At 37.0% G+C, this 26,774-nt stretch overlaps 1 protein-coding gene across 5 annotated transcripts in view; it reads right to left on the bottom strand.

The window, feature by feature from the left end:
• PKD2L2 (polycystin 2 like 2, transient receptor potential cation channel) overlaps nt 1–26,774 on the bottom strand; it is a 66,188-nt gene that overhangs the window by 37,478 nt on the left and 1,936 nt on the right. For all 5 annotated transcript variants that reach the window (XR_014056854.1, XM_081500728.1, XM_081500730.1 and 2 more), the window contains exons 3-9: nt 25,972–26,105; nt 25,183–25,439; nt 22,114–22,335; nt 19,235–19,463; nt 8,477–8,647; nt 7,791–7,972; nt 1,419–1,539 (exon numbers count right to left, since the gene is read on the bottom strand). Coding sequence is in view for 4 of the 5 variants with exons in the window: in XM_081500728.1 (XP_081356854.1) it covers nt 1,419–1,539; nt 7,791–7,972; nt 8,477–8,647; nt 19,235–19,463; nt 22,114–22,335; nt 25,183–25,439; nt 25,972–26,105 (1,316 nt within the window). In the remaining variant the exon portion in view is untranslated. The remainder of the gene's footprint in view (nt 1–1,418; nt 1,540–7,790; nt 7,973–8,476; nt 8,648–19,234; nt 19,464–22,113; nt 22,336–25,182; nt 25,440–25,971; nt 26,106–26,774) is intronic.

Here is a 26,774-nt window from a genome sequence, read left to right as displayed (position 1 = left end):
TGTTGTTCCATGTCCAGTTCTAACTGTTGCTTCCTGACCTGCATACAGGTTTCTCAAGAGACTGGTCAAATGGTCTGATATTCCCATCTCTTTCAGAATTTTCCACAGTTGATTGTGATCCACAGAGTCAAAGGCTTTGGCATAGTCAATAAAGCAGAAATAAATGTTTTTCTGGAACTCTCTTGCTTTTTCGATGATCCAGCGGATATTGGCAATTTGATCTCTGGTTCCTCTGCCTTTTCTAAAACCAGCTTGAACATCTAGAAGTTCACGGTTCACGTGTTGCTGAAGCCTGGCTTGGAGAATCTTGAGCATTACTTCACTAGCATGTGAGATGAGTGCAATTGTGCGGTAGTTTGAGCATTCTTTGGCATTGCCTTTCTTTGGGATTGGAACAAAAATTGACCTTTTCCAGTCCTGTGGCCACTGCTGAGTTTTCCAAATTTGCTGGCATATCAAGTGCAGCACTTTCACAGCATCATCTTTCAGGATTTGAAATAGCTCAACTGGAATTCCATCACCTCCACTAGCTTTGTTCGTAGTGATGCTTTCTAAGGCCCACTTGACTTCACATTCCAGGATGTCTGGCTCTAAGTAAGTGATCACACCATCGTGATTATCTGGGTCGTGAAGATCTTTTTTGTACAGTTCTTCTGTGTATTCTTGCCACCTCTTCTTAATATCTTCTGCTTCTGTTAGGTCTATACCATTTCTGTCCTTTATCGAGCCTATCTTGATGCACAATTTTACTAGGGCTCTTAAAACTACCAATGTCCAGATTAACACAAACACAATTGTGGAGAGAGTATTCTTAATCTCAAGCCCACCTCTCTACATTTCACTGTGGCCCAGATCTGTCACTTTGAGGACTCCTGCCCACCATCAGGCTATAACTGCTGTGCATGACCAAAAAAAAAATGTTTTCATGGAGGACAGTAGCAGTGCTTTGAGTAGAGAAGCAAGTTCCTTGATTAGGAAGACCAAATAGATTTGTCCTGAGCACATGTGAGAGACTCATAAATTCTGGGGACTCATAAAAATGACAAAGGTGTGAGCTTTCAGCCGTAAGGGCCAAAAGCTGTTGTGATGGGCAGAATATGAATGACCTGATTCATACTTACTGGTATGAAATCTCCCAGGCTGGAGAGACCTGGGACGTTCAAGTTATATGTGTAAAAGATTTAGCAACTCTTGGCACACAGTAAACAGTCAGATGGTAACTATTATGGTCACATCCTCCATTGGACAACTTAAAATCACTTAGACTTACTGGATTACTAGAAATCTACACCATTCTTAATAAATGTAAGTGTTCTGACAGCTAAGCAGTGATAGTGTAATTTCTTCTAAATTAGTAATTATATTTTTTATTTTGAAAAATATAAGCAAAAAAAGGGAGTATATTCCATCTTTCTTACCAGCAGGACAAAGAACACGAAAAAGATGAAAGTGATGAAGTAAATGGGTCCCAAGATACGATTGGCTTGCTGAATGCCAGCAAAATTAAAATCTCCAAGAACAATGCGAAATTGCGTGAATCTTTTATGGGGATAAAGAAAAGCATTAGAAAATATTATATCTCTTCATACATATGTGACAAGTAATGGTTACTAGTACGTGTCTAGGAAAAATACCTAACTGCATATGGTATGTGCTTTCTGGCTTTAGTTTTGTTAGCATAAAACCGGATGTAGAAAATTCCCCTGAAGGCAAGACTTAATAGCTGAACAGATAGTTTAGGAAATCCTGGGCTTCAATTTATTTAACCAATGTGAACCCAGTGTTCACCTCCAAGATTTGAACCTTGAGATTCCTGCTTACCAGCTTGTCTTGACAGTTGTCTCCTTAGCCATTCCTGTGCCCTTATAAAACTTAGAATACTTTGACTTTTCCAAAAAGTGACTTTCAACTTGTACATAGACCCGAGAACCCTACAATGTCTTTTATCAATGATATGATTAATTTCTGCTTCTCTTCTACTGAAGTAATAAGGATGCCAACAATTTATCACTTGTCAAGTCTCAAGCAAGTGCTGGTAATGATCCTCAAACATGAGCCTGAGTTTTGTTCTATTTTCTCCAATAAATATAAAAACTTGGTTTTGATGTGAAGTAGCATTGAAAATATTATAAAGCTTCATTATATTAATTTTATAGGTGGAAAAATTAAGACATTAATGCTTTGAATGAGCATAGTAGTAGGAAAGGTAGAATTAGGATTTCATAACCTGCAGTCTTAATTTCTCATTATTAATTTGCAGTGGTATTGCCAGACATACCAGAGATACATTAAAAATTATAAAAATATATAATTAATATATATATATTTTAAGGGGAAACCTGGAAAGGAGTTTTTACTAGTATGTAGATATTTTACTATCGTTTTTCCAGTAGTCACGTACAGATGTGAGAATTGGACCATAAAGAAGGACAAAGGATTGATGCTTTCCAATTGTGGTAATGGAGAAGACTCTAGACAGTCCCTTGGACTGCAAGGAGATCCAACCAGTCAATCCTAAAGGAAACCAACTCTGAATATTCATTGGAAGGACTGAAGCTGAAGCTCCAATACTTTGGCCACCTAATGCGAAGAGCCAACTCATTAGAAAAGACCCTGATGCTGGGAAAGATTGAAGGCAGGAGGAGAAGGGACGACAGAGGATGAGATATTTGGATGGCATCACTGACTCAGTGAACATGAGTTTGAGCAACTCCAAGAGACAGTGAAAGACAGGGAAGCCTGGAGTGCTATAGTCTGTGGGATTCCAAAGAGTTGGACGCAACTTAGTGACTGAACAACAGACACTTTGCATAATTAATCAGTCAAAGGACTGAAAAAGAATGTTTCTTGTTTTTTTGAGCCAATCACATGAAGGGAACCATAGGACCGTGTACAATAAAGGAAGAAAATGTATTCAAAGAAATCAGCAATTTGGAGTGCTAGGACTCAAGAGTTTTCTGGAATTTCATCCTTGGTACCTGAGACCTGACTAAATCATACGTAAAGTATTTATTTAGTTTCTAGTACTGGATTCAAATGCTTTTTACATAAGACAGAGAAATACTGAATTAGGAGACCAAAGTTTCTCAGCAAATCAAACTTTTTTCTCTCTGGCATAGAAGAATATGAGGTTCTGTTTAAGTATTTTTAATATGGGTTTTTTTATGCTTAGGTTGTGTTTATTTAAGAAAAGATAAGTGTTTGATACTTTTTCAAATATGTCACTTTTTACACTATCCTGTTCTCTATAAAGATATTTTCTGACTTGTGTTTTATTTCTCTAAATACATTATTATATTTGAAGTCTTTGAGTCTGTTTCTGTTGTCTGTTGTATCTGTTAGTTCTTACTTATAATTTTTTTCCTCCTTTTATATGAGGTTATCTTGGACCATGAGCAGAAAACTATACTTGAAGGACTTGGGATGAAGATACCGTTCTCCAGAGAGATTTGTGTATGTGTCTGCAGGTGTATATGGACATTCTAGCTTGGGGCTATCTTAAACCAAGTTCAAGATAATGAGGTTCCCTGGATACCTAGGCGATTAAACCCCGACTTCAAGTCACTGAGGGATTTATTTTTAACTTGAGGCTGTAGCACTTCAGATGCCTGCTTTATGTGTGGCGAGGTTATCAGACACTGCTCCTCTCCCCCTACCCGACTTCCCAACACACACACAAAGGCTCTGGGTTTCTCTCCTGTCTGCTCCTTGAGAAGTAACTAAGAACACCGTTTCTTAACTGTTCCTCTGGATCAACAAAAATGCCTTCACGATGGAGATTTTGGGGAAGATGGAGTAAGGAGCTCTAGGAATCTGTCTCACCACCTTGACATCAGTCACACTGGCACAATCTGATGTAACATTTGAAATGAACTCTAGAGTCTGTTGAAGGCTTGCAACATCTAGGAAAGGACAATTTGGGTGAATTTAAACTTTTAGTTTGACAGCAACTACCCACCTCCTGGGCTTCCCAGGTGACTCAGTGGTAGAGAATCCATCTTCCAATGCAGGAGACTCTGGTTTGATCTCTCAGTTGGGAAGATAACACTGGGGGAGGAATTGGCAACCCACTCCAGCATTCTTGCCAGGAAAATTCCATGGACAGAGGAGCCTGGTGGACTATAGTCCATGGGGTCGTAAAGAGTTGGACATAACTGAGTGACTGAGTGAGCATGTGTGTACGTGCACACGCACTTTCAATCCCTCAGCCCACGGCAGGTGGCCCTGCATGTATTCCTGGAGCAGCTTGTGCACGGCTTGTGGGAGCCAGGGTGGGCAAGAAGGATTGGGTTGTCCATACATCAGGGGTCTGTGTTCTGATTGCCGCTGATGATGACAGAGGCAGGTATCTCACTACATTGGTTGCAAGTCCCTCCTTCTCTGGCTGAAGCAATGTCCTTGGGATTGAGAGGCCCAATGCCCTTTCCGTCTTCATTTTTTCTTTCTTCACTTTGGGAACCAGACATTAAAGACTAGGACACTAAAAAAACAAAAAAACAACCCTGCATATTGTGGAGGAAATTAGAAAATCACCATGCATGCCCAAGGAATGGCACAGGCTCAGAAAAGCCCTGAGGAGACCTTTAAGTTTACACCTCAGGCTGATCCTCAACATGGAGACAGTTAACAATGAAAAACAACAACAGAAAACATAGCAGGCCCTGGGGAAGGGAAATTAGCTTGATTTCCAAAATTATCACATTGTTACACTTAAATGTCTAGTTTTCAACAAAAAATGACAAGGCATACAAAGAAACGGGAGTATGGCCTATTTAAAGGGAAAAAGTCAATCAACAGAGACTACCCCTGAGTAAGACCACGTGGCAGATCTACTAGACCTAACCTTTTTAAAGATGCTCAAAGAACTAAAAGAAGTTGGAGAAAGTCAAGAAAACTAAGTATGAACAAAATGGAAATATCAGGAAAAAGAAAACCTCAAACGAAAGAGAAATTCTAGAGCTGCAAAATACAATAACTGAAATGAAAATTCATTAGATTCAAAGGTAGATTTGCAGGCAGGAAAAAAATCAGTGAATTTGAAAATAGGACAATTGAAATTACTGAGTCTGAGGAACAGAAAGAGAAGAGTTTACAGAAAAAGTGAACAGAGCCTTAAGGGACTTAACGAGACACCATCAAGTGGACCAACATATGCATAAGCATACGAAAAGATGTTCAGTATTGCTAATCAGTAGAGAAATGCAAATCCAAAACACAATGAGATACCACACCTCACACCCATTAGGATGGCTACTATCAAAACAAAATAATTTTTGATAAGGCTGTGGAGAAATTGAAACATTTTGCACTGTTAGTAGAAATGTAAGATGCAGTAGCCACTGTGGACAACAGTATAGCAGTTCCTCAGAAAATGCAAAATAGAGTTACCATATGATTCAACAATTCTACTTCTGGGTATATATCCAAAAGAATTCAAAGTAGGATCTCAAAGTGATTTGTACACCATGTTCTCACAGTAGCATTATTCAGAAGAATGAAAACATGGAAGCAGCTCAAGTGTCACTGACAGATTAATGGATAAGCAAAATGTGTGTGTGTAACACACACACGATGGAATATTATTCAGCCTCAAAAAGGAAGGAAATCCTGACATATTCTACAACATTGTTGATGATATGCTAAGTGGAATAAATTAGTCAGAAATGGACAAATACTGTATGATTCTATGAGAATTACCTAAAGTAATCAAAATCAGAGACAAAAAGTACAGTGATGGTTGCAGGGGCTGGAGTAGGGGGAGAAATGGAGAATTCCTGTTTAATGAGTATAAGAGTTTCAGTTTTGCAAGATACAAAGATTTCTGGAGATGAATGATGGTGATGATTGAACAATATGAATGTACTTCACTCTTAGAAATGGTTTTAAAAGTGGTTAAGATGGTAAATTTTATATCAGCTTAAAATCTTTATCAGCTTTAAAAAAGCCTTCAGGGAAGAGTAGCTTTGGATGCTGGAGCAACTTCTCTGGGTTCTTGCTTTCTGATTTTAGACACTCATAAATTGTGAAGAGATTGATTTGAATAGCCTTGCGACTTCACTTTCCCTTTTCACTTTCATGCATTGGAGAAGGAAATGGCAGCCTACTCCAGTGTTCTTGCCTGGAGAATCCCAGGGATGGGGGAGCCTGGTGGGCTTCCATTTATGGGGTCGCACAGAGTCGGACACGACTGAAGTGACTTGGCAGCAGCAGCAGCAGCACATCATTACCAAAAGCAGAATTTCCCTCATTATTCCATTCCGAACTTTTCTGTCTGCTTAATTTGTGTTTTATACTTTCTTTCCTCCCATTATCCAAGGTAAGACACATTTCCAAGGTTCTGTAGATTATTACATTCATATTTAATGTCCAATATTAATTAGTTTTATTACTTACACTTAAGATCCTAGGAAGGGACCAAGAAGTTGTTGAAACTGCAAACATTGACTCAGGGTGAACTAATTAGACTTCTCATTCGTAGTTGGAAGGGACCTCTGGGAGTGATTTAGTTCAGCCCATTCATTTACAGATAAAGAAATTAAGGTCTAGAAAAATTAAATAGCTAGTGGCAGAGGTAGACAGTAGAATTCTATCCTCTTGTTTAGTAAAGGATTATTTCAGAAAAAATGTTACTAAATTTCAAACAGTGGTACTTCAATCATTTACATGTGGATAATGAAATTTTTCTAAGTCAGTTCAGTCGCTCAGTCATGTCTGACTCTTTGTGATCCCATGGACTGCACTAAAATTTACCCCCAGTTGAGTAAAAGGATCATGGACAAATTTGAGGAATTCTGAACTGAAGAAAGTAGTACAGTTTTTCTCAGAGCCATAGATTACCATGGACTACAAATTTCCAAGAGTGATGTAAAATTTCCTAAACTTTCTTAATTACGAAACTATTTCCCCCAGACAATCTTAGTCTAGATTGTACAGAACACACCTTTGAGACCTGATATTTTAGACCAGCAGACCCGAAAGTATTTGGCACCAGGGACTGGTTTCGTGGAAGACAATTCTTCCATGGACTGCAGAAGCAGGGATGGCTTCAAGATGATTTAAGCACATTACATTTATTGTGTACTTTGTTTCTATTATTATTAATTACATCAGCTCCACCTCAGATCATCAGACTTTAGATCTAGGAGGTTGGGGACCCCTGTTTTAGACAATCATATATATATATATATATATATATATATATATATAAAATAATATATATATATATATTTTATACAGACAACTTGTTTTACCTACTCAAAAATGGAAGTCAGTTTATTAAAATTACTCTCTTCTAAAGAAGAGCCTGAATACTTTTCTAGGCATTCTACCTAATCAGTTCTATAAGTTAGTTATCTGCTAATTGCTTTATGTGTATAAAGCTATTTTTAAAATTCAGCTTTGCCAGATCAGCAAAGGACAATCAAGTCAATATCAATGAAGGGATTCTAAAGATGCTCTCTAAAGAAAACACTTAAAATCTCTTTTGCCCAGAGAATAGATACTATGGAGACATGAAGCCAATATTTTTTAACTTAGATAAAATTTTCACTTCTAGAAAAGTAAAGAATTATTTTTCTAACTTGACCTAGTAACATGTGAAGAGTGGATAACACCATCAATCTGGATCTTTCAATGCCTAACTGCACTTTGAGTATAACAGACATTTAGCCATCAGTGAAAATATCAAACTATTTTAAAATTTATTAAAGCTTATGTCACTACTTATAGGCATTTTCATGATTTTTTGTTATCAACTGGAAAATATAATTACATTTATACTTAGAGCTTACATGGCATTTTGAAAAGTGGAAAAGTCGTCAACCTGTGATCCAAAAACAAGAAATCCTAACTGAGCGTAAGCAAAGAATATTATAAAAAACATGATAGCAAATCCTATTATGTCTTTGATACATCGTGACAAGGTTGATGACAGCTGAGACATTGTCTTATTAAAGCTTATGAATTTGAATATCTGAAAAAGAACAAAATTAATTGAAATAGAATACTAAAGATTATACTTAATTACAGTAAGTTAATTTCAGAAGAAATCTGCTTCAAATTAAAAGAGATGCTTAATGATAGTCAAGGATGTTTGAGGATTTGCCAGCAATCATCACAAAGCCAAACTACTCTAAAAATTACTGTATAGTTGAGAGTATCTTTTTGTTTTTTTCCATAACTTTGTAGTTTGAGTTCTTATTATCTAATGTAATAAAGTGAAGTCACTCAGTCATGTCCAACTCTTTGCAACCCCATGGACTGTAGCCTGCCAGGCTCCTCCATCCATGGGATTTTCCAGGCAAGAATACTGGAGTTGGTTGCCTTTTCCTTTTCCAGGGGATCTTCCCAACCCAGGGATCAAACCTGGGTCTCCCACACTGCAGGCAGACTCTTTACCATCAGAGCCACCAGGGAAGGCCTTTATCTAATGTAATAAAACTTATCTAATCTGTTACATCTGATAAAATACAAATACCTTTATCCATGCAAAGAAGATGGTTATGGCAATTATATTGTTGTAATAAATGTGCCAGTATGCAAGCAAATAGAAGTCTGAATATTTTTCAGTATTTCTTAACAGTTGTCCAAGCATGTGATAAATTTGCGTATTAGAGTATGAGCTGAAGAAAACAGTCGAAAAACATAACTAAATGGGAAAATAAGAGTTAGAGATCATTTCTACCTCTAAATCTATAGCCTATAAACAAATACATGAAAAACTTCATCAAAAGTTCAACTAAAAGGAAGGGATAAGACATAGGCTTTTATATAAATTAAGCCTCAATATATAGAAGTTTAAGGTAGCATAATTATCATAAAAGTAACAAAATATTGGCTACATATACTGGCAAATCTATATGCCTTTTTGTTTCTTTGAGGCATAAAACACAAATATATAAAATGATTATATAATTCTGACTAGGCTATAAGAGTTTTTGCTCCATTTAACTACATGATACTTAAGAGTTTAATATTTTTCACTCTAAGAAAAATTTTTTTACAGTTCCAAAAAAACTGCCTTTAGGACTCTTTAACAACTCTTTTTTAAAATTAATTAATTTTTTATTGAAGGATAATTGCTTTACAGACATTTGTTGTTTTCTGTCAAACCTCAAAAAGAATCAGCCATAGGTATACATATCAGTTCAGTTCAGTCCCTCAGTCGTGTCTGACTCTTTGCAACGCCATGGACTGCAGCATGCCGGGCCTCCCTGCCCATCACCAACTCCTGGAGTTTACTCAAACTAATGTACATCGAGTCAGTGATGCCATCCAACCATCTCATCCTCTGTCGTCCACTTCTCCTCTCATCTTCAATCTTTCCCAGCATCAGGGTCTTTTCAAATGAGTCAGTTCTTCACTTCAGGTGGCCAAAACATTAGAGCTTCATCTTCAGCATCAGTCCTTCTAATGAATATTCAGGACTGATTTCCTTTAGGATGGACTGGTTGGATCTCCTTGCAGTCCAAGGGACTCTCAAGAGTCTTCTCCAACACCACAGTTCAAAAGCATCAATTCTTCAGTATTCAGCTTTCTTTACAGTCCAACTCTGACATCCATACATGACCACTGGAAAAACGATAGCTCTCACTAGATGGACTTTTGTTGGCAAAGTAATGTCTGCTTTTTAATATGCTGTCTAAGTTGGTCATAACTTTTCTTCCAAGGAGCAAGCGTCTTTTAATTTCATGGCTGCAGTCACCATCTGCAGTGATTTTGGAGCCCCCCAAATATACAGTTTCTCACTGTTTCCAATGCTTCCCCATTTATTTGCCATGAAGTGATGGGACCAGATGCCATGATCTTAGTTTTCTGAGTGTTGAGTTTTAAGCCAACTTTTTCACTCTCAGTCTCTTTCATCAAGAGACTCTTTAGTTTTTTCCCTTTCTGCAACAAGTGTGATGTCATCTGCATATCTGAGGTTATTGATATTTCTCCTGGCAATCTTGATTCCAGCTTGTGCTTCATCCAGCCCAGCGTTTCTCATGATGTATTCTGGATATAAGTTAAATAAGCAGGGTGACAATATACAGCCTTGACGTACTACCTTCCCAATTTGGAACCAGTCTGTTGTTCCATGTCCAGTTCTAACTGTTGCTTCTTGACCTGCATACAGATTTCTTAGGAGGCAGGTCTTTCATGCACTGGAGAAGGAAATGGCAACCCACTCCAGTATTCTTGCCTGGAGAATCCTAGGGATGGCAGAGCCTGGTGGGCTGCCGTCTATGGGGTCGCACAGAGTCGGACACGACTGAAGCGACTTAGCAGCAGCAGCAGCAGCAGGTGGTCTGATATTCCCATCTCTTTCAGAATTTTCCACAGTTTGCTGTGATCCACAGAGTCAAAGGCTTTGGCATAGTCAATAAAGCAGAAATAGATGTTTTTCTGGAACTCTCTTGCTTTTTCGATTATCCAACAGATGTTGGCAATTTGATCTCTGGTTCCTCTGCCTTTTTAAAATCCAGCTTGAACATCTGGAAGTTCACGGTTCATGTACTGTTGAAGCCTGGCTTGGAGAATTTTGAGCATTACTTCGCTAGCGTGTGAGATGGGTGCAATTGTGCAGTAGTTTGAGCATTCTTTGGCATTGCCTTTCTTTGGGATTGGAATGAAAACTGACCTTTTCCAGTCCTGTGGCCACTGCTGAGTTTTCCAAATTTGCTGGCATATCAAGTGCAGCACTTTCACAGCATCATCTTTCAGGATTTGAAATAGCTCAACTGGAATTCCATCACCTCCACTAGCTTTGTTCATAGTGATGCTTTCTAAGGCCCACTTGACTTCACATTCCAGGATGTCTGGCTCTAGGTGAGGGATCACACCATCGTGATTATCTGGGTCATGAAGATCTTTTTTGTACAGTTCTTCTGTGTATTCTTGCCACCTCTTCTTAATATCTTCTGCTTCTGTTAGGTCCACACCATTTCTGTCCTTTATTGTGCCCATGTTTGCATGAAATGTTCCCTTGGTCTCTCTAATTTTCTTGAAGAGATCTCTAGTCTTTCCCATTCTATTGTTTTCCTCTATTTCTTTGCATTGATCACTGAGGAAGGTTTTCTTATCTCTCCTTGCTATTCTTTGGAACTTTGCACTCAAATGGGTATAGATTTCCTTTTCTCCTTTGCCTTTTGCTTCTCTTCTTTTCACAGCTATATGTAAGTCCTCCTCAGACAACCATTTTGCCTTTTTGCATTTCTTTTCTTGGGGATGGTCTTGATCACTGTCTCCTGTATAAGGTCACGAACCTCCATCCATAATTCTTCAGGCACTCTGTCAGATCTAATCCCTTGAATCTATTTCTCACTTCCACTGTAGAATCATAAGGGATTTGATTTAGGTCATATCTGAATGGACTAGTGGTTTTCCCTACTTTTTTCAATATAAGTCTGAATTTGGCAATAAGGAGTTCATGATCTGAGACACAGTCAGCTCCCAGTCTTGTGTCTGCTGACTGTATTGAGCTTCTCCATCTTTGGCTGCTAAGAATATAATCAATCTGATTTCAGTGTTGACCATCTGGTGATATCCATGTGCAGAGTCTTCTCTTGTGTTGTTGGAACAGGGTGTTTGCCATGACCAGTGCGTTCTCTTGGCAAAGCTCTATTAGCCTTTGCACTGCTTCATTCTGTACTCCAAGGCCAAATTTGCCTGTTACTTCAGGTATCTCTTGACTTCCTACTTTTGCATTCCAGTTCCGTATAATGAAAAGGACATCTTTTTTGGGTGTTAGTTCTAGAAGGTCTTGTAGGTCTTCATAGAACCGTTCAACTTCAGTGTCTTCAGCATTAGTGGTCGGGGCATAGACTTGGATTACTGTGATATTGAATGGTTTGCCTTGGAAATGAACAGAGATCATTCTGTCATTTTTGAGACTGCATCCAAGCACTGCATTTCAGACTCTTTTGTTGACTATGATGGCTACTCCATTTCTTCTAAGGGATTCTTGCCCACAGTAGTAGATATAATGGTCATCTGAGTTAAATTCACCCATTCCAGTCCATTTTAGTTCGCTGATTCCTAAAATGTGAATGTTCACTCTTACCATCTCCTGTTTGACCACTTCCAATTTGCCTTGATTCATGGACCTAACATCCCAGTTCCTATGCAATATTGCTCTTTATAGCATTGGACTTTACTTCCATCATCAGTCCCATCCACAACTGGGTGTTGTTTCTGCTTTTGCTCCATCTCTTCATTCTTTCTGGAGTTATTTCTCCACTGATCTCCAGTAGCATATTGGGCACCTACTGACCTGGGGAGTTCATCTTTGCCTTTTCATACTGTTCATGGGGTCCTCACAGCAAGAATATTGAAGTGGTTTGCCATTCCCTTCTCCAGTGGTATACATATATTTCCACCGTCCCATCTCCCTCCCAATCTCACCCCTCTAGGTTAATACAGAGCCCCTGTTTGTTTCCTTAGCCATACAGCAAATTCTCGTTGGCTATCTAATTTACATATGGTAATGTAAGTTTCCATATTACTCTTTCCATACATCTCACCCTCTCCTCCCCTCTCCCCATGTCTGTAAGTCTATTCTCTGTGTCTGATTCTCCATTGCTGCCTTGTAAATAAATTCTTCAGTACCATTTTCTAGATTCTGTATATATGCGTTACAATACGATATTTATCTTTCCCTTTCTGACTTACTTCACTTTGTATAATAGGTTCTTGGTTCATTCACCTCATTAGAACTGACTCATATGCATTCCTTTTTATGGCTGAGTAAGATTCCATTGTGTATATGTACCACAGCTTCTCCATCCATTCATCTGTCGATGGACATCTATGTTGCTTCCATGTTCTAGCTATTGTAAATAGTGCTGCAATGAACAATGGGACACGTTTCTTTTTCAGTTTTGGTTTCCTCAGGGTATATGCCTAAGAGTGGGATTCCTGGGTCATATAGTGGTTTTATTCCTAGGTTTTAAAAGAATCTCCATACTATCTTCCATAGTGGCTGTATCAGTTTACATTCCCACCAACAGTGCAAGAGCGTTCCCTTCTCTCCACACCGTCTCCAGCATTTATTGTTTTTAGACCTTTTGATGATGGCCATTCTGACCGGTGTGAGATGATATCTCATTGTAGTTTTGATTTGCATTTCTCTAATAATGAACAATGATGAACATCTTTTCATGTGTTAGCCATTTGTATGTCTTCTCTGGAGAAATGTCTATTTACGTCTTTTTCCCACTTTTTGATTGGGTTGTTTGTTTTTCTGGCATTGAGGTGTATGAGCTGCTTGTATATTTTGGAAATTAATCCTTTGTCAGTTGTTTCATTTGCTATTATTTTCGCCCATTCTGAGGGTTGTCTTTTCACCTTGCTTATAGTTTCTTTTGCTGTTCAAAAGCTTTTAAGTTTAATCACATCCCACTTGTTTACTTTTGTTTTTATTTCCATTACTCTAGGAGGTGGGTCATAGAGGATCTTGCTTTGATTTATGTCATTGACTGTTCTGCCTACGTTTTCTTCTAAGAGTTTTATAGTTTCTGGTCTTACATTTAGGTCTTTAATCCATTGTGAGTTTATCTTTGTGTATGGTGTTAGGAAGTGTTCTAATTTCATTCTTTTACATGTAGTTGTCCAGTTTTCCCAGCACCATTTATTGAAGAGGCTGTCTTTGCCCCATTGTATATTCTTGCCTTCTTTCTCAAAACTAAGGTACCCATAGGTGCATGGGTTTGTTTATTTCTGGGCTTTCTATCTTGTTCCATTTGTCTATATTTCTGTTTTTGTGCCAGTACCATACTGTCTTGATGATTGTAGCTTTGTAGTATAATCTGAGGTCAGGAATGTTGATTCCTCTAGCTCCATTCTTCTTTTTCAAGACTGCTTTGGCTATTTGGGGTCTTCTGTGTTTCCATATGAATTGTGAAATTTTTTGTTCTAGTTCTGTGAAAAGTGTTGGTAATTTGATAGGAATCGCATTGAATCTGTAGTTTGTGTTTGATAGTATAGTCATTTTCACAGCACTGATTCTTCCTTCCTAGGAACATGGAACATTTCTCCATCTGTTTATGTCATCTTTCATTTCTTTCATTAGTGTCTTATAGTTTTCTGTGTACAGTTCTTTTGTCTCCTTAGGTTAAGTTTATTCCTAGATACTTAATTCTTTTTGTCACAATGGTGAATGGAATTGATTCCTTAATTTCTCTTTCTGATTTTTCATTGTTGGTATATAGAAATGCAAGTGATTTCTGTATATTGATTTTGTATCCTGCAACTTTGCTAAATTCACTGATTAGCTCTAGTAATTTTCTGATGCTATCTTTAGGGTTTTCTATGTACAGTATCATGTCATCTGCAAACAATGAGAGCTTTACTTCTTTTCTGATCTGGATTCCTTTTATTTCTTTTTCTTCTTTGATTGCTGTAGCTAGGACTTCCAGAACTATGTTGAATAATAGTGGTGAAAGTGGACACCGTTGTGTTGTTCCTCATCTTAGGGGAATGCTTTCAGTTTTTCACCATTGAGAATAATGTTTGCTGTAGGCTTATCATATATATGGCCTTTACTATGTTGAGGTAGGTTCCTTCTATGCCCATTATTTGAAGAGTTTTAATCATAAATGGGTGCTGAATTTTGTCAAAGACTTTTTCTGCATCTTTTGAGATTATCATATGTTTTTTCATCTTTCAGTTTGTTAATATGGTGTATCACATTGATTGATTTGCATATACTGAAGAATCCTTGCATCCCTGGAATAAACCTAACTTGATCATGGTGTATGAGCTTTTTGATGTGTTGCTGAATTCTGTTTGCTAAAATTTTGTTGAGGATTTTTGCATTTATGTTCATCAGTGATATTGGCCTGTAGTTTTCTTTTTTTGTGTTGTCTTTGTCTGGTCTTGGTATCAGGGTGATGGTGGCCTCGTAGAATGAGTTTGGAAGTGTTCCTTCCTCTGTAGTTTTTTGAAGGACTTTTAGAAGGATAGGCATCAGCTCTTCTCTAAATATTTGATAGAGTTCTCTTGTGAAGCCATCTGGTCCTGGGCTTTTGTTTTCTGGGAAATTTTGATAACAGCTTCAATTTCAGTGCTTGTAATTGGGTTGTTCATAATTTCTGTTTCTTCCTGGTTTGGTCTTGGAAGATTGAACTTTTCTACAAATCTGTCCATTTCTTCCAGATTATTCATTTTATTGCCATATAGTTGTTCATAATAGTCTCTTATAATCTTTTGTATTTCTGCACTGTCTGTTGTAACCTCTCCTTTTTCATTTCTAATTTTGTTGATTTGATTATTCTCTCTTTTGTTCTTGATGAGTCTGGCTAAAGGTTTGTCAATTTTGTTTATTTTCTCAAAGAACCAGCTTTTAGTTTTATTAATCTTTACTATTGTTTCTTTCATTTCTTTTTCATTTACTTCTGCTCAGATCTTAATGATTTATTTCCTTCTACTGATTTTTTGTTGTTGTTGTTGTTGTTGTTGTTGTTTTTCCAGTTGTTTTAAGTGTAAAGTTAGGTTGTCCATTCAATGTTTTTCTTGTTTTTTGAGGTAGTATTGTATTGCTATAAACTTCCCTCTTAGAATTGCTTTTGCTGCATCCCATAGGTTTTGAGTTATCGTGTTTTCATTGTCATTTGTTTCTAGAATTTTTTTAATTTCCCTTTTGATTTCAACAGTAACCTGTTGGTTATTTAGAAGCATGTTTTAATATCCATGGGTTTGTGTTTCTTACAGTTTTTTTTTTTCTTGTAATTGATATCTAGTCTCATAGCATTATGGTCAGAGAAGATGCTTGATACGATTTCAATTTTCTTAAATTTACTGAGGTTTGATTTGTGACCCAAGATGTGGTCTGTCCTGGAGAGTGTTCCATGTGCACTTGAGAAGAAGGTGTATTCTTCTGCATTTGGATGAAATGTCCTGAAGATATCAGTGAGATCCATCTCCTCTAATGTTTCATTTAAGACTTGTGTTTCCTTATTTTCTGTTTTGATGATCTGTACATTGGTGTGAGTGGGGTGTTAAGTCTCCTACTATTATTGTGTTACTGTCATTTTCTCCGTTTATGTCTGTTAGTGATTGTCTTACGTATTGAGGTTCTCCTATGTTTGGTGCATAGATATTTACAGTTGTTATGTCTTGCTCTTGGATTGATCCCTTGATCATTAGGTAGCGTCCCTCCTTATCTCTTGTAATCTTCTTTATTTTAAGGTCTATGTTTTCTGATATGAGGATTGCTACTCCAGCTTTCTTTTGCTTCCCATTTGCATGGAATATATTTTCCCATCCTCTCACTTTCAGTCTATACGTGTCTTTTGATATGGGTTTCTTGTAGACAGCATACATATGGGTCTTATTTTTGTATACATTCAGCCAGTCTGTCTTTTAGTTGGAGCATTTAATCTACTTACATTTAAAGCAATTATTGATATATATGTTCCTACTGCCATTTCCTTAATTGTTTTGGGTTGATTTTGTAGATCTTTTTTCTTCTCTTGTATTTCTTGACTATATAAGTCCCTTTAACACTTGTTGTAAAGCTGGTTTGGTGGTATTGAATTCTCTTAACTTTTGCTTGTCTGAAAATCGTTTTATTTCTCCATCAATTTTGAATGAGATCCTTGTCGGGTATAGTAATCTTGGTTGTAGATTTTTCCCTTTCAGTACTTTAAATATATCCTGCCATTCCCTTTGGGCCTGCAGTTTCTGCTGAAAGTGTATGGAGTTTCTATTAAGCATATAGGGTTTCCCTTCTATGTTACTTGTTGCTTTTCCCTTGCTGCTTTTAATATTCTTTCTTTGTGTGTTTAGTCTTTGTTAGTTTGATTAGTATGTGTCTTGGCCTGTTTCTCCTTGGGTTTATACTGTATGGGACTCTTTGTGCCTCTTAGACTTGATTATTTCCTTTTCCATGTTGGGGAAATTTCCAACTATAATCTCTTCAAAATTTTTCTCATATCCTTTCTTTTTCTCTTCTTCTTCTGGGACCCCTATAATTCGAATGTTGGTGCATTTGGTATTGTCCCAGAGGTCTCTGAGACTATCCTCAGTTCTTTTCATTTTTTTTACTTTATTCTGTTCTTCAGAAGTTATTTCCACCATTTTATTTCAGCTCACTGATTCCTTATTCGCTTCAGATACTCTATTGATTCCTTCTAGAGTATTTTTAATTTCAGTAATTGTGTTGTCTCTGCATGTTTATTTTTTAATTCTTCTAGGTCTTTGTTAATTGATTCTTGCATTTTCTCCATTTTGTTTTCAAGGTTTTTGATCATCTTTACTATCATTATTATTCTGAATTCTTTTTCAGGTAGTTTGCCTATTTCCTCCTCATTTATTTGGACTTCTGTGTTTCTAGTTTATTGCTTCATTTGTGTAGTATTTCTCCGCCTTTTCATTATTATTTTTTTTAACTTACTGTGTTTGAGGTCTCCTTTTCCCAGACTTCAAGGTTGAATTCTTTCTTCCTTTTGGTTTCTGCCCTCCAAGGTTGGTCCAGTGGTTTGTGTAAGCTTCATATAGGGTGAGATTTGTGCTGAGTTTTTTTGTTTGTTTTTCCTCTGATGGGCAAGGCTGAGTGAGGTGGTAATCTTGTCTGCTGATGATTAGGTTTGTATTTTTGTTTTGTTGTTTAGATGAGGCGTCCTGCACAGGGTGCTGCTGGTGGTTGGGTGATGCTGGGTCTTGTATTCAAGTGGTTTCCTTTGTGTGAGTTCTATTTGATACTCCCTACGGTTAGTTCTCTAGTAGTCTAGGGTCTTGGAGTCAGTGCTCCCACTCCAAAGGCTCAGGGCTTGACTTCTCCAAACTAGTTCTGAGATAATGGAACATGGAAGAATGCTGTCATCATTTGGGATTCAGTGGTTTATGACAAGTCTGGGCAGGTTGGAAACCACCAGGCGGGACTGGAGGAAGGCAGGTTTGGTTGCAGCTCTTCGGTACAGTCCAGGTAAACAGGGGTGTGTGTTGGGGCTGAATAGTGAGGGCCATGCTGGGACATCGCGATCTAATTCTTTCTGCCTGGCTTTATCCCAGAGTTTACAAATACCCCATGCAACGCACTCCACCTGACTCTGGAGGATTCTGGAGCCGGGGGTGTGCAGTTGCACTCACCGTGATCCAGCTCTGGGCTGGCAACTGTGTCTAACAACTCTTTTAGGAGAGGATTTTAGGACCAGATTATCTTTTATCTATTATTTATCTATTATTATTATAAACCTATATGACTATTACAACTATTATGAAAATTTTCCTTTGACTTCTCTAAAATACTCAGTTAAACATTTAATGCTTATGCCCTATGTTAAGCATTATTGGGCGTACCAGAAAAACTTTCAGTTTGGTTTTGGAAAACAAATTTTATACACACACACACACACACACACACACACACACACACACACACACACACCAGGTAGAAGGCCTGGCAAGTCTGTGAAGTTCTGCCATTGGGAACAGGTGACCCGAACCTGTCTTGTCACTGTCAGGCTAAAATATAGAAATACATATATATATATATATTATTATATATTTATATATAATATAAATATATATACACATAAATACACAGACACACACACTCAATTGGCTATAACTCAGGGCCAGTAAGAGTGAAAGATCAGATTGTATAAGCCCAAATATTTGCTCATCATTCCTAAAACCAAAATCTTACAGTTTGTCTTGCTCTGCCCTCTACATTTATTTCAGTATTTTCTAGTTATAAGAACTGGCAGTCTTTGGAGCTTCTTTCCAGGACTATTCCCCCAATCCTGGTAGTGCTTCTGTGTCTATAAGCTACCCCCTCTGGCTTCTCAAACCTCATCCCCACCTTCAGCATTCTGCCTCGGCTTGTCTTTTACTTATTTAGAAATTCAGGATGGCAGATTTAGGCAATGTAGAAGAATACATTTTAAAGGACCTTGCCCCCAAATAATCTTTATTTTCAACACATTCCTCTAAGGAATACATATTTTTGGGTGGGAATAGGGAGACTTAGACTTAACTGTGCCAATTAAATCATAATATCTATGGAATCACCTATTCCTCTAGGTTTATGCTAGTCCTCACAAGGACCAAATCAGAGGAAAAAAGACTTCTCCCTATTGGAGGCACACCATTAATATCTACTTTGACAGTTCATTTTATGGTTGATACTTACAGCTTTTAGAATAAATCCCAGATGAATAGAAAATTCTACTTTTTTTTTTTTTTTTACAGCTCCTTCATTTGTGGGTTCAGATGTGATTTCTATCAACCATATCTGTGAAAATATACTTACCACCAAAAGTAATAATTCTAGCCAGTTCCAAATACTTTTGAAATAGGCAAATTTAAATTCTTTCAGTTTTTTGATTTCTTGTATTGTGAAGACAATAAGAAAAATACAAAATATAATTTCACAGGAAGCAATAAAATAGTCATAGAAGCTAACGTATCTGAGGAGCTTCACAGAGTAAAACTGCCATGAAGTAAGTATTCCTCCAGTTGCAGGGAATTCTGCCACCAATCTGCAAAATGAGGTTTGTGAAAGTAACTGCATTTCAAGAATTTATATTTCAGTACCTAACTTGACTGAAATTTCCAGTCAGTGATATTGTATACTTTAATAGTTATTTTGTACAAAATATGTTTTCTCGGGGTAACAGGCTCAAAAAATCCTCATGGATTTACTTCTATTTTAATGTTCCACTTTTTTTTGGTGCTCTGAAAATTCACAGTGGTCAAAGACCAATGTAAATGAGAAAGAAAGAAAGATGTGACTTTACATTCATTTTACTCTATGTTTTGATTGCTCATTCGTAACTGGGCTGCTAATTTATCCCCACAGAATGAGGGGTGATGTTCAAGAACATGCTGTACTGTTAGTTACTGTTATTATTCAGGACTCCCCAAATATTTTAGAGGAGGGAAATATATTCTTCCCCTTTAGCTTATCAGAGATACTTCTTGCTTCTAAATCTCAAGATAACATACTATACTAAAGCCAATGTTTTCTGTTTAACTTTAGGCACTGGATTTTGGATACAAAGATCTATATGCAAGAAGAAGTATAAAAATTACTCCAGTACCAAATAAAAAAAGATGTTTAGAATTGGCAGTAATTTAAGGAACCAGGATCTCTATCACAAATTCATAATGTAATTATTCCTACCTGAAGGTGTTAGCAAATCTTATTGGTACTGGAATAAGGTGCTGCCCCCCTCAACCCCCAAAATACCTCATCAAAATCAAGAACAAAACAACCAGTTAACAAATAGAAAACAGGAATTTTTTTCACCTTGCATATAGTCGGCACACAAATTTGAGCAAGTGAGTGAAGTGAAAGAAACTCAGTATTTTGACCTGAAGTGTAGACTAGTAAACAAGCAAAAAATGATGAGCATTTAGTTTGCCAGATATGTGTACAAAAGGAAAATAAGTGGATAAGGTCATAGCGTAAGCAATATGCTCCCATACAACTATTGATTATACTACCAGGTAAAAGTTTCAAAATCTGATGAAATTTCTAAAAAACATTTTAAAAGATAAATAAAATAAGCATGAAACCTAGAGACAGAAAATATGGACTTAATGTAGTATTACAAGGAGTTCTTCGTATGACTGTAAGCCAATTACTCCACTGTTTCTGTTCTTATTTAGGACATTAGAGTGATTTGTATTCTTTACTTTATCCCTACCAGGACTATTGGGAAAGGTGAAGACTGTTGGTAAGGAGCCGATTCCCTGAAAAAAAAAAAAACTATAATATGCTGCTGACAGTAATTCATTTGCTTTCATTTTTATACATTTTAAAGGCTGTACTATCTTTCACCATCACTGTTGCACAAGGGCCAAATTCCCCAATCAGAGTAAAGGCTGATTCCATATTCCATTCAGAAGAAGAATGTAAAACTCAAGAGAAAAAACTGGCTTACTAAGACTCAGTGGACACTAGTGTTTACCTGTCCAGTATTCATTATCTTATTCCTCCTAACAGAACCTTAATTGTATCAGGCATTCACCCATTCCCAGATGGCTTAGAAGCCAATTCAATCCCCAACAGATTCAATCACAGTAATGCTATTTGCTTTGCCAGTCGTCAGGCCTAAGCCAAATAGTATGGTCCAGGTTAGGCAGATTATCTAAGATAATCAGACCTACAGAAATAATTTTTTTCTCTTCGGCTGTTTCCTCCTCCTCCTCGTGGGAGAGGATGTCTCTTATCCTTTTCTTGGGTCCAACGGGTTAGCCCTGGCATGTTATTCTCATGCAATAGCAGAAGTGCAAGAGAGCAAGTTTTAGTGTACAAACCCCTTTCAAATTTCTGCTTGTATCATGTGTGTGTGCATGCCAAATCGCTTCAGTTGTGTCAGACTCTTTGTGACCGTATGGACTGTAGCCTGCCAGGTTCCTCTGTCCATGGGATTCTCCAGGCAAGGATACTGGAGTGGGTTGCTATGCCTTCCTCCAGTGATCTTCCTGACCCAGGGATCAAACCCATGTCTCTTACATCTCCTGCATTGGCAGGCGGGTTCTTTACCACTAGTGTCACCTGGGAAGGTCTTGCTTTTATCATATATGCTGACATTCCATTGACCAAAGAAAGTCACATGGTTGAGCCTAGTGTCTACTTCTGGGGTACTGCACCCTGCCCTGGGTGACAGGGTACTACAAGTTTACATGGCAAATATGTGAAGAATTGGGGCCATTTGCAAATCACCATCGGCTATAATCATGTCTAGGATGTTGGCTGTTGTTATATATTGTTTGAATCTTAAATTGTTCATTCTTGAGACAAAAATTAATAACTTAATAAAGAAGCTCATTGTGAAAGGAAATCAACAGATTTGAATGATCTGATTTAAAGGAAGAAATCGTTAGGGCTAAATGTTAGATTTGTCCAGCTGCACAATGACAAGAAATAAGGCTATATATTCTTAAGTAATATAAAACTAACCTACTGTATGTAATTCTTCATGTTCTGCCATATATCCTGAAAAAGTGAAACAATGAATATGATGTTGCTTGTTCTTCATTATTATTGGAGGAACTACATTAAATTTATATTGGAGCTTATGATTTTAATCTCAGTACAAACATGCACAAACTGGAAACTCTAACGAGGGCTCCAGATGCCATTTAAATTCAATATACTAATAAGAGGTCTGAGTCACTCACCTGATAATGCAAAATAGATTTACATTAGCATTGTATACTGAAAAATCAATAAAAATAACTCTAGTGCCTCTTGTGATCCAGCTGTTCATTCGGAGGTTAATGAACTTGTTTAGGGTTTCAGATTTTGATTTTGATAAAGTGAAAATATACCCCCCATTTTGGTAAACACCAACAAATCCCCAGTGCCACGGGAAGTTCATATCAGGAGAAGAGTACTTCCATCTATTAGACATAAAAAGAACAATGGAGAGATGAGAAAGCTTGACTGAGAATAAGATTTTAAGTTAACTTTTGGTTCAAAAATAGTTTTAAAAAAGTAGTACTAAGTTCATAAGCATTACAGGAATTTTGAAGCAAGGTGGTGAGTTAAGCATTAAGCTAAAAGGATTAAGGTTGCACATGTTTTCATTTTTTAGTGCTTATTGTGGACAATACAAGTGCTATGAGAAAAAAAAATTTAATCCGTTGCCTCAGGGAACTTGAAATCTATAAAACAATGATGAATTTTTTTCATTAACATGTCCCTGTTGTCTTATCAGATCTTCAGTCTTTGAGGACAAGAATATCCAGGGTTTTAATTCAGAAATATCTGTCTCAGTGTGGGGAAAAAGATGCTTTACAGTTTGTCTTCTAACAATCATATACCATTTATAAATGTCCAATAAATAAAAACTTTGTTACAATGTCTACGTTGTTATATAGGTATCTTACTTTAATGAAAGTACACAAAGTAAAATCTATATAAGTAAATTTTGTTTCCATTCTTTCTGCTTTTAACTTAGTTGTGTGTGTGTGCCTGTGTGTGTTCAGCTGTGTCCAACTCTGTGACCCTTTGGACTACAGCCTGTCAGGCTCCTCTGTCCATGGAATTCTCTAGGCAAGAATACTGGATTGGGTTGCCATTTCCTCCTCCAGGGTATCTTCCTGTCTGAGGGATCGAACCCGTGTCTCCTGTGTATCCTGCATTGCAGGCAGATTCTTTATCCACTGAGCAGTTTAGGAAGCCCAGCAAACTTAGTTATGGGATATTAAGCTCTGATTCTTCATTTCAGTTCCTATTCCGTCTCCTCCAACAGATTTGAACAATTATCCAGAGATGCTCTGCTTAAACTTGTTTTCCTACTAGGAATACCATGTTTGCTTTCACAAGAGAAGAAAAAAATGATAACACTAAGAAAAAATACTCATTTAATGAAAATTCCATAGTTGTATGTTTGCACATTTTCCACGATTGTTAAAATGAAACAAGAACGTTTGTTATGCTAACCCTGTCCTACTTCCAATTTTTAATACTGGTTTTAATTAATGAATGTTACATTTTAGAAAGACAAACACAAATTGATATTTTGGTTGTGAGGAAATGACACATATTAAAAGTCTAAATCCATGTTAATTTTGGAATGTAAATTATTTGTAGTTGTTATAACTTGGAATGTTAGAATACCTAACAGATTAGTCTTGAGATCAAATTAAAATGTGTAATTAAATAATTGACTTATCTCATCATTTTTTATTGAAAGGGAAACAGTGTGTAGTACTATTATACTATAATAGCAGTATAATATTTAAGAGAATGTGCCACCATACTTAAGAACTTACATACAAAACAACAGAATTATGCAAGCACATTGTGGCCCTCAAGAACACCCAAAACTCTTACAAAGAGAAAATAAGTTAACAAACCCACAAAGCAATGATCAGTCCTAGGGATACTGGGGAAACTGCTCAAGAAGGGAAATGTAGTCACTGTACATATTTATAAAATAAACATTGACTAATGAACAAAAATTACGGTATAACTATAGGCTAAGAGGAATAGGAAGTTTGTTGGAGGAGGGAGTGGTATAAGAAGTATATATGACACACACTTTCTGTGACAGAGACGATAGATATACAAAACTATAAAACCAAGTAATAGCAGTATATGCCTACTATTTAGAAATATGAAGGATATACAAGAATAAACAACTAAAAGTGGTTGCTTGTGGAGTGGAAATTATGAGCAGGAAAGTGTGGACCTTTGTAAATGTTTGCATCAGTTTGATAAATATCAAATTCTAAAAAAGATACTTTGCCTCCATGATTTCATATGACCTTAAATGCAATGATACCAGCACCTTCTGTGTTAAGGGTAGGTGGTGTCAGTCGCATTGGGCTTTTATATTTTCAATATAAAGTGTAGACGTGAGTCTATACTAGTATTAACCACAGTCACTTTGGAGAACAATGGCCAAAATATCTTTCTGCGTCATCCGACGCAGTGTCTGTAAACCTAACTGCTCCTTTTCAAGATGCTGTGCGGTGCTGAGTCACTCAGTTCTGTCCAATTCTTTGCAATGCCATGGACTGTAGCCCGTCAGGCTCCTCTATCCATGGGGATTCTCCAGGCAAAAGTACTGGAGTGGGTTGCCATGACCCCCTCCAGGGGATCTTCCCAACCCAGGGATGGAACCAGGTCTCCTGCATTGCAGGTGGATTCTTTACCAGCTGAGCCACTAGGGAAGCCCAAGAAAACTGGAGTGGGTAGCCTATCCCTTCTCCAGTGGATCTGCCCGACCCAGGAATTGAACCAGGGTCTGCTGCATTGCAGGTGGATTCTTTACCAGCTGAGCTACCGGGGAAGCCCTACTGAAGTATCACTGAAGTAAGATATCACTGAAGTAAGCCACAGTGAGAAAGCAGCAGAGTACTTCAGAGACACTCCCTAGGGATACCAAAAAGCATTTGGGATGTGTATAAGGGCATCTTGCCAGAGCCAGAGAAACTGATTGAGTATTATAAAAGCAAAAATGGGCACTTTGCCTTGTGTTCAATATGACTTAACACTTCATCTACCACAGCTGGGGGAAAAAAACCCACTTTGTGTCTTATGGTAAACAAAAATTTAACAGGTTTACTCCTTTTCTCAACACTGCATCTCTGAGTCTTCTTTTGATACTATTATTTAAAGAGTCTCCTTACCTGCCAGCTCCCTGTTGGTATCATTTGGAAAATAAATATATTTTCACAGTTGTTTGACGATACAATGCTAAGTGCTACAAAAGTTATGTGTAAGTTGACACTACTTACTCAGTATCCTGTTTAAGGCCAAAATCAGCCGTATCTTCATTTTTAGAAGCATATTTGTCATAACATTCATCCATCAAAGACCGAAAGAATGAATGGACCTCGCATGTGCCATTGCGGACTTTTAGCTGACGGACTCTGGGGAGTCCTAAAAGTATGTTCTCATAGTAGATGCGACTGCTGTTCTTTAAATCATACAGATTCTTATTATTGTACCATGAGTCCCAGTACAGACCATCCAAAAGGGGTCCTTCCATAAACTTCATATAGAAAAATACATGTTACGGGAAAAATACTTTCATGTCAACTGTGAACAGAATCTACATTCATAATGTTATCCATAAGAATATAAAAATCAGTGATTTTGAGGACAAGTATGAAAATTATTAGCCAAGCCACCATTTACAATGGTAATGGTAGATGATGTTGATTATAATGAAGACGGTTAACATTTACTGAGTACTTTCTATGTACTGTTCTAAGCACTTAACAAGTATTAACTCATTTCTATAACCTTTCTCCTCTGAGGGGTATACTGAAAACCCTTTACCACAACATGGGCAAAGAATTTATTGGCAACTCAAGGAATTTTCACTATATACAATTTTAAAGTTATAAGAACTATATCACACTGAGAACATAGGTTCTCAATAAACACTGGTTGATTGTAATAGTTTGAAGAAGTGACAGTTATTTTTATTTATTCCTTCAATAAATATCAAAGTCCCTATGATGGGTGCCAAAGGCTTGTTTATGCAATGCCTAAAACTATTTCGTCCAATCACACCTTACCTTCCAAAAGTCAGTTATGCTGCGAATAGACTTAAAGTTGGTTCTTTCTTCACCAGCCACAGATGTGTCCAAAAATAGAGATGACATAACTTTGTTTAAGTAATACATATGTGGGTTTACCATCCCAAAAGTCACTAAGGAAAAGAATTTTTTATTTTAAAAATTATGTTAAAAAAACTCAAGTTTTTATCAGGATTAAAAATGTACTTGTAATTTGTTCCTAATTTTGTTCTGAAAATTCAATTTTATTTTGCTAACTATAAAAGCAATAATAAAAAAACTAAAATAGAAAAATGCAAAACAGGAAGAACTTTCCTTTAACCCACTACTTGAAAGTTAGGTTTGGCATATATTCTTCAAATTTTTCTAAATGCATACACAGTATAGAGAAGACAACTTTATTTTTACAAAACTGAGACTACATTTTACATACTATCATGCAAATTGGCTTTTTTCCAACATTGGGAGTATGCAACACAATATAGTGAGTAGTTAAGGATATGAACTTTAAAATCAAACAGATAATGGTTTGAGTCCCACCATAGGGATATCTTCTAACATTTTGAGAAGTGAGATAGTTCACGTGGAACACTTAAAACTATGTTTTGGCACATGATAAGATTGAAAAGAACATTAACTAGTAATATTTCTCACTCTTTCTAGGGGTAGGTGGGTAGGTTTTAGATCAGTGAAAGTGATAGTTGCTCAGTTGTGTCCGACTCTTTGCCATTCCATGGACTATTAGATCAGGGTATAGACTAAATATGTCTTTCTTTTTTGCTAGAAGACCTTTAATTTTAGTA

This window comes from Giraffa tippelskirchi, chromosome 6, assembly GCF_054371585.1.
Source record: "Giraffa tippelskirchi isolate mGirTip1 chromosome 6, T2T-mGirTip1v1.2.pri, whole genome shotgun sequence".
Classification (NCBI taxonomy): Eukaryota; Metazoa; Chordata; class Mammalia; order Artiodactyla; family Giraffidae; genus Giraffa; species Giraffa tippelskirchi.
The sequence above is the reverse complement of the archived record's forward strand: the minus strand, read 5'-3'. Positions and strand labels throughout refer to the sequence as shown.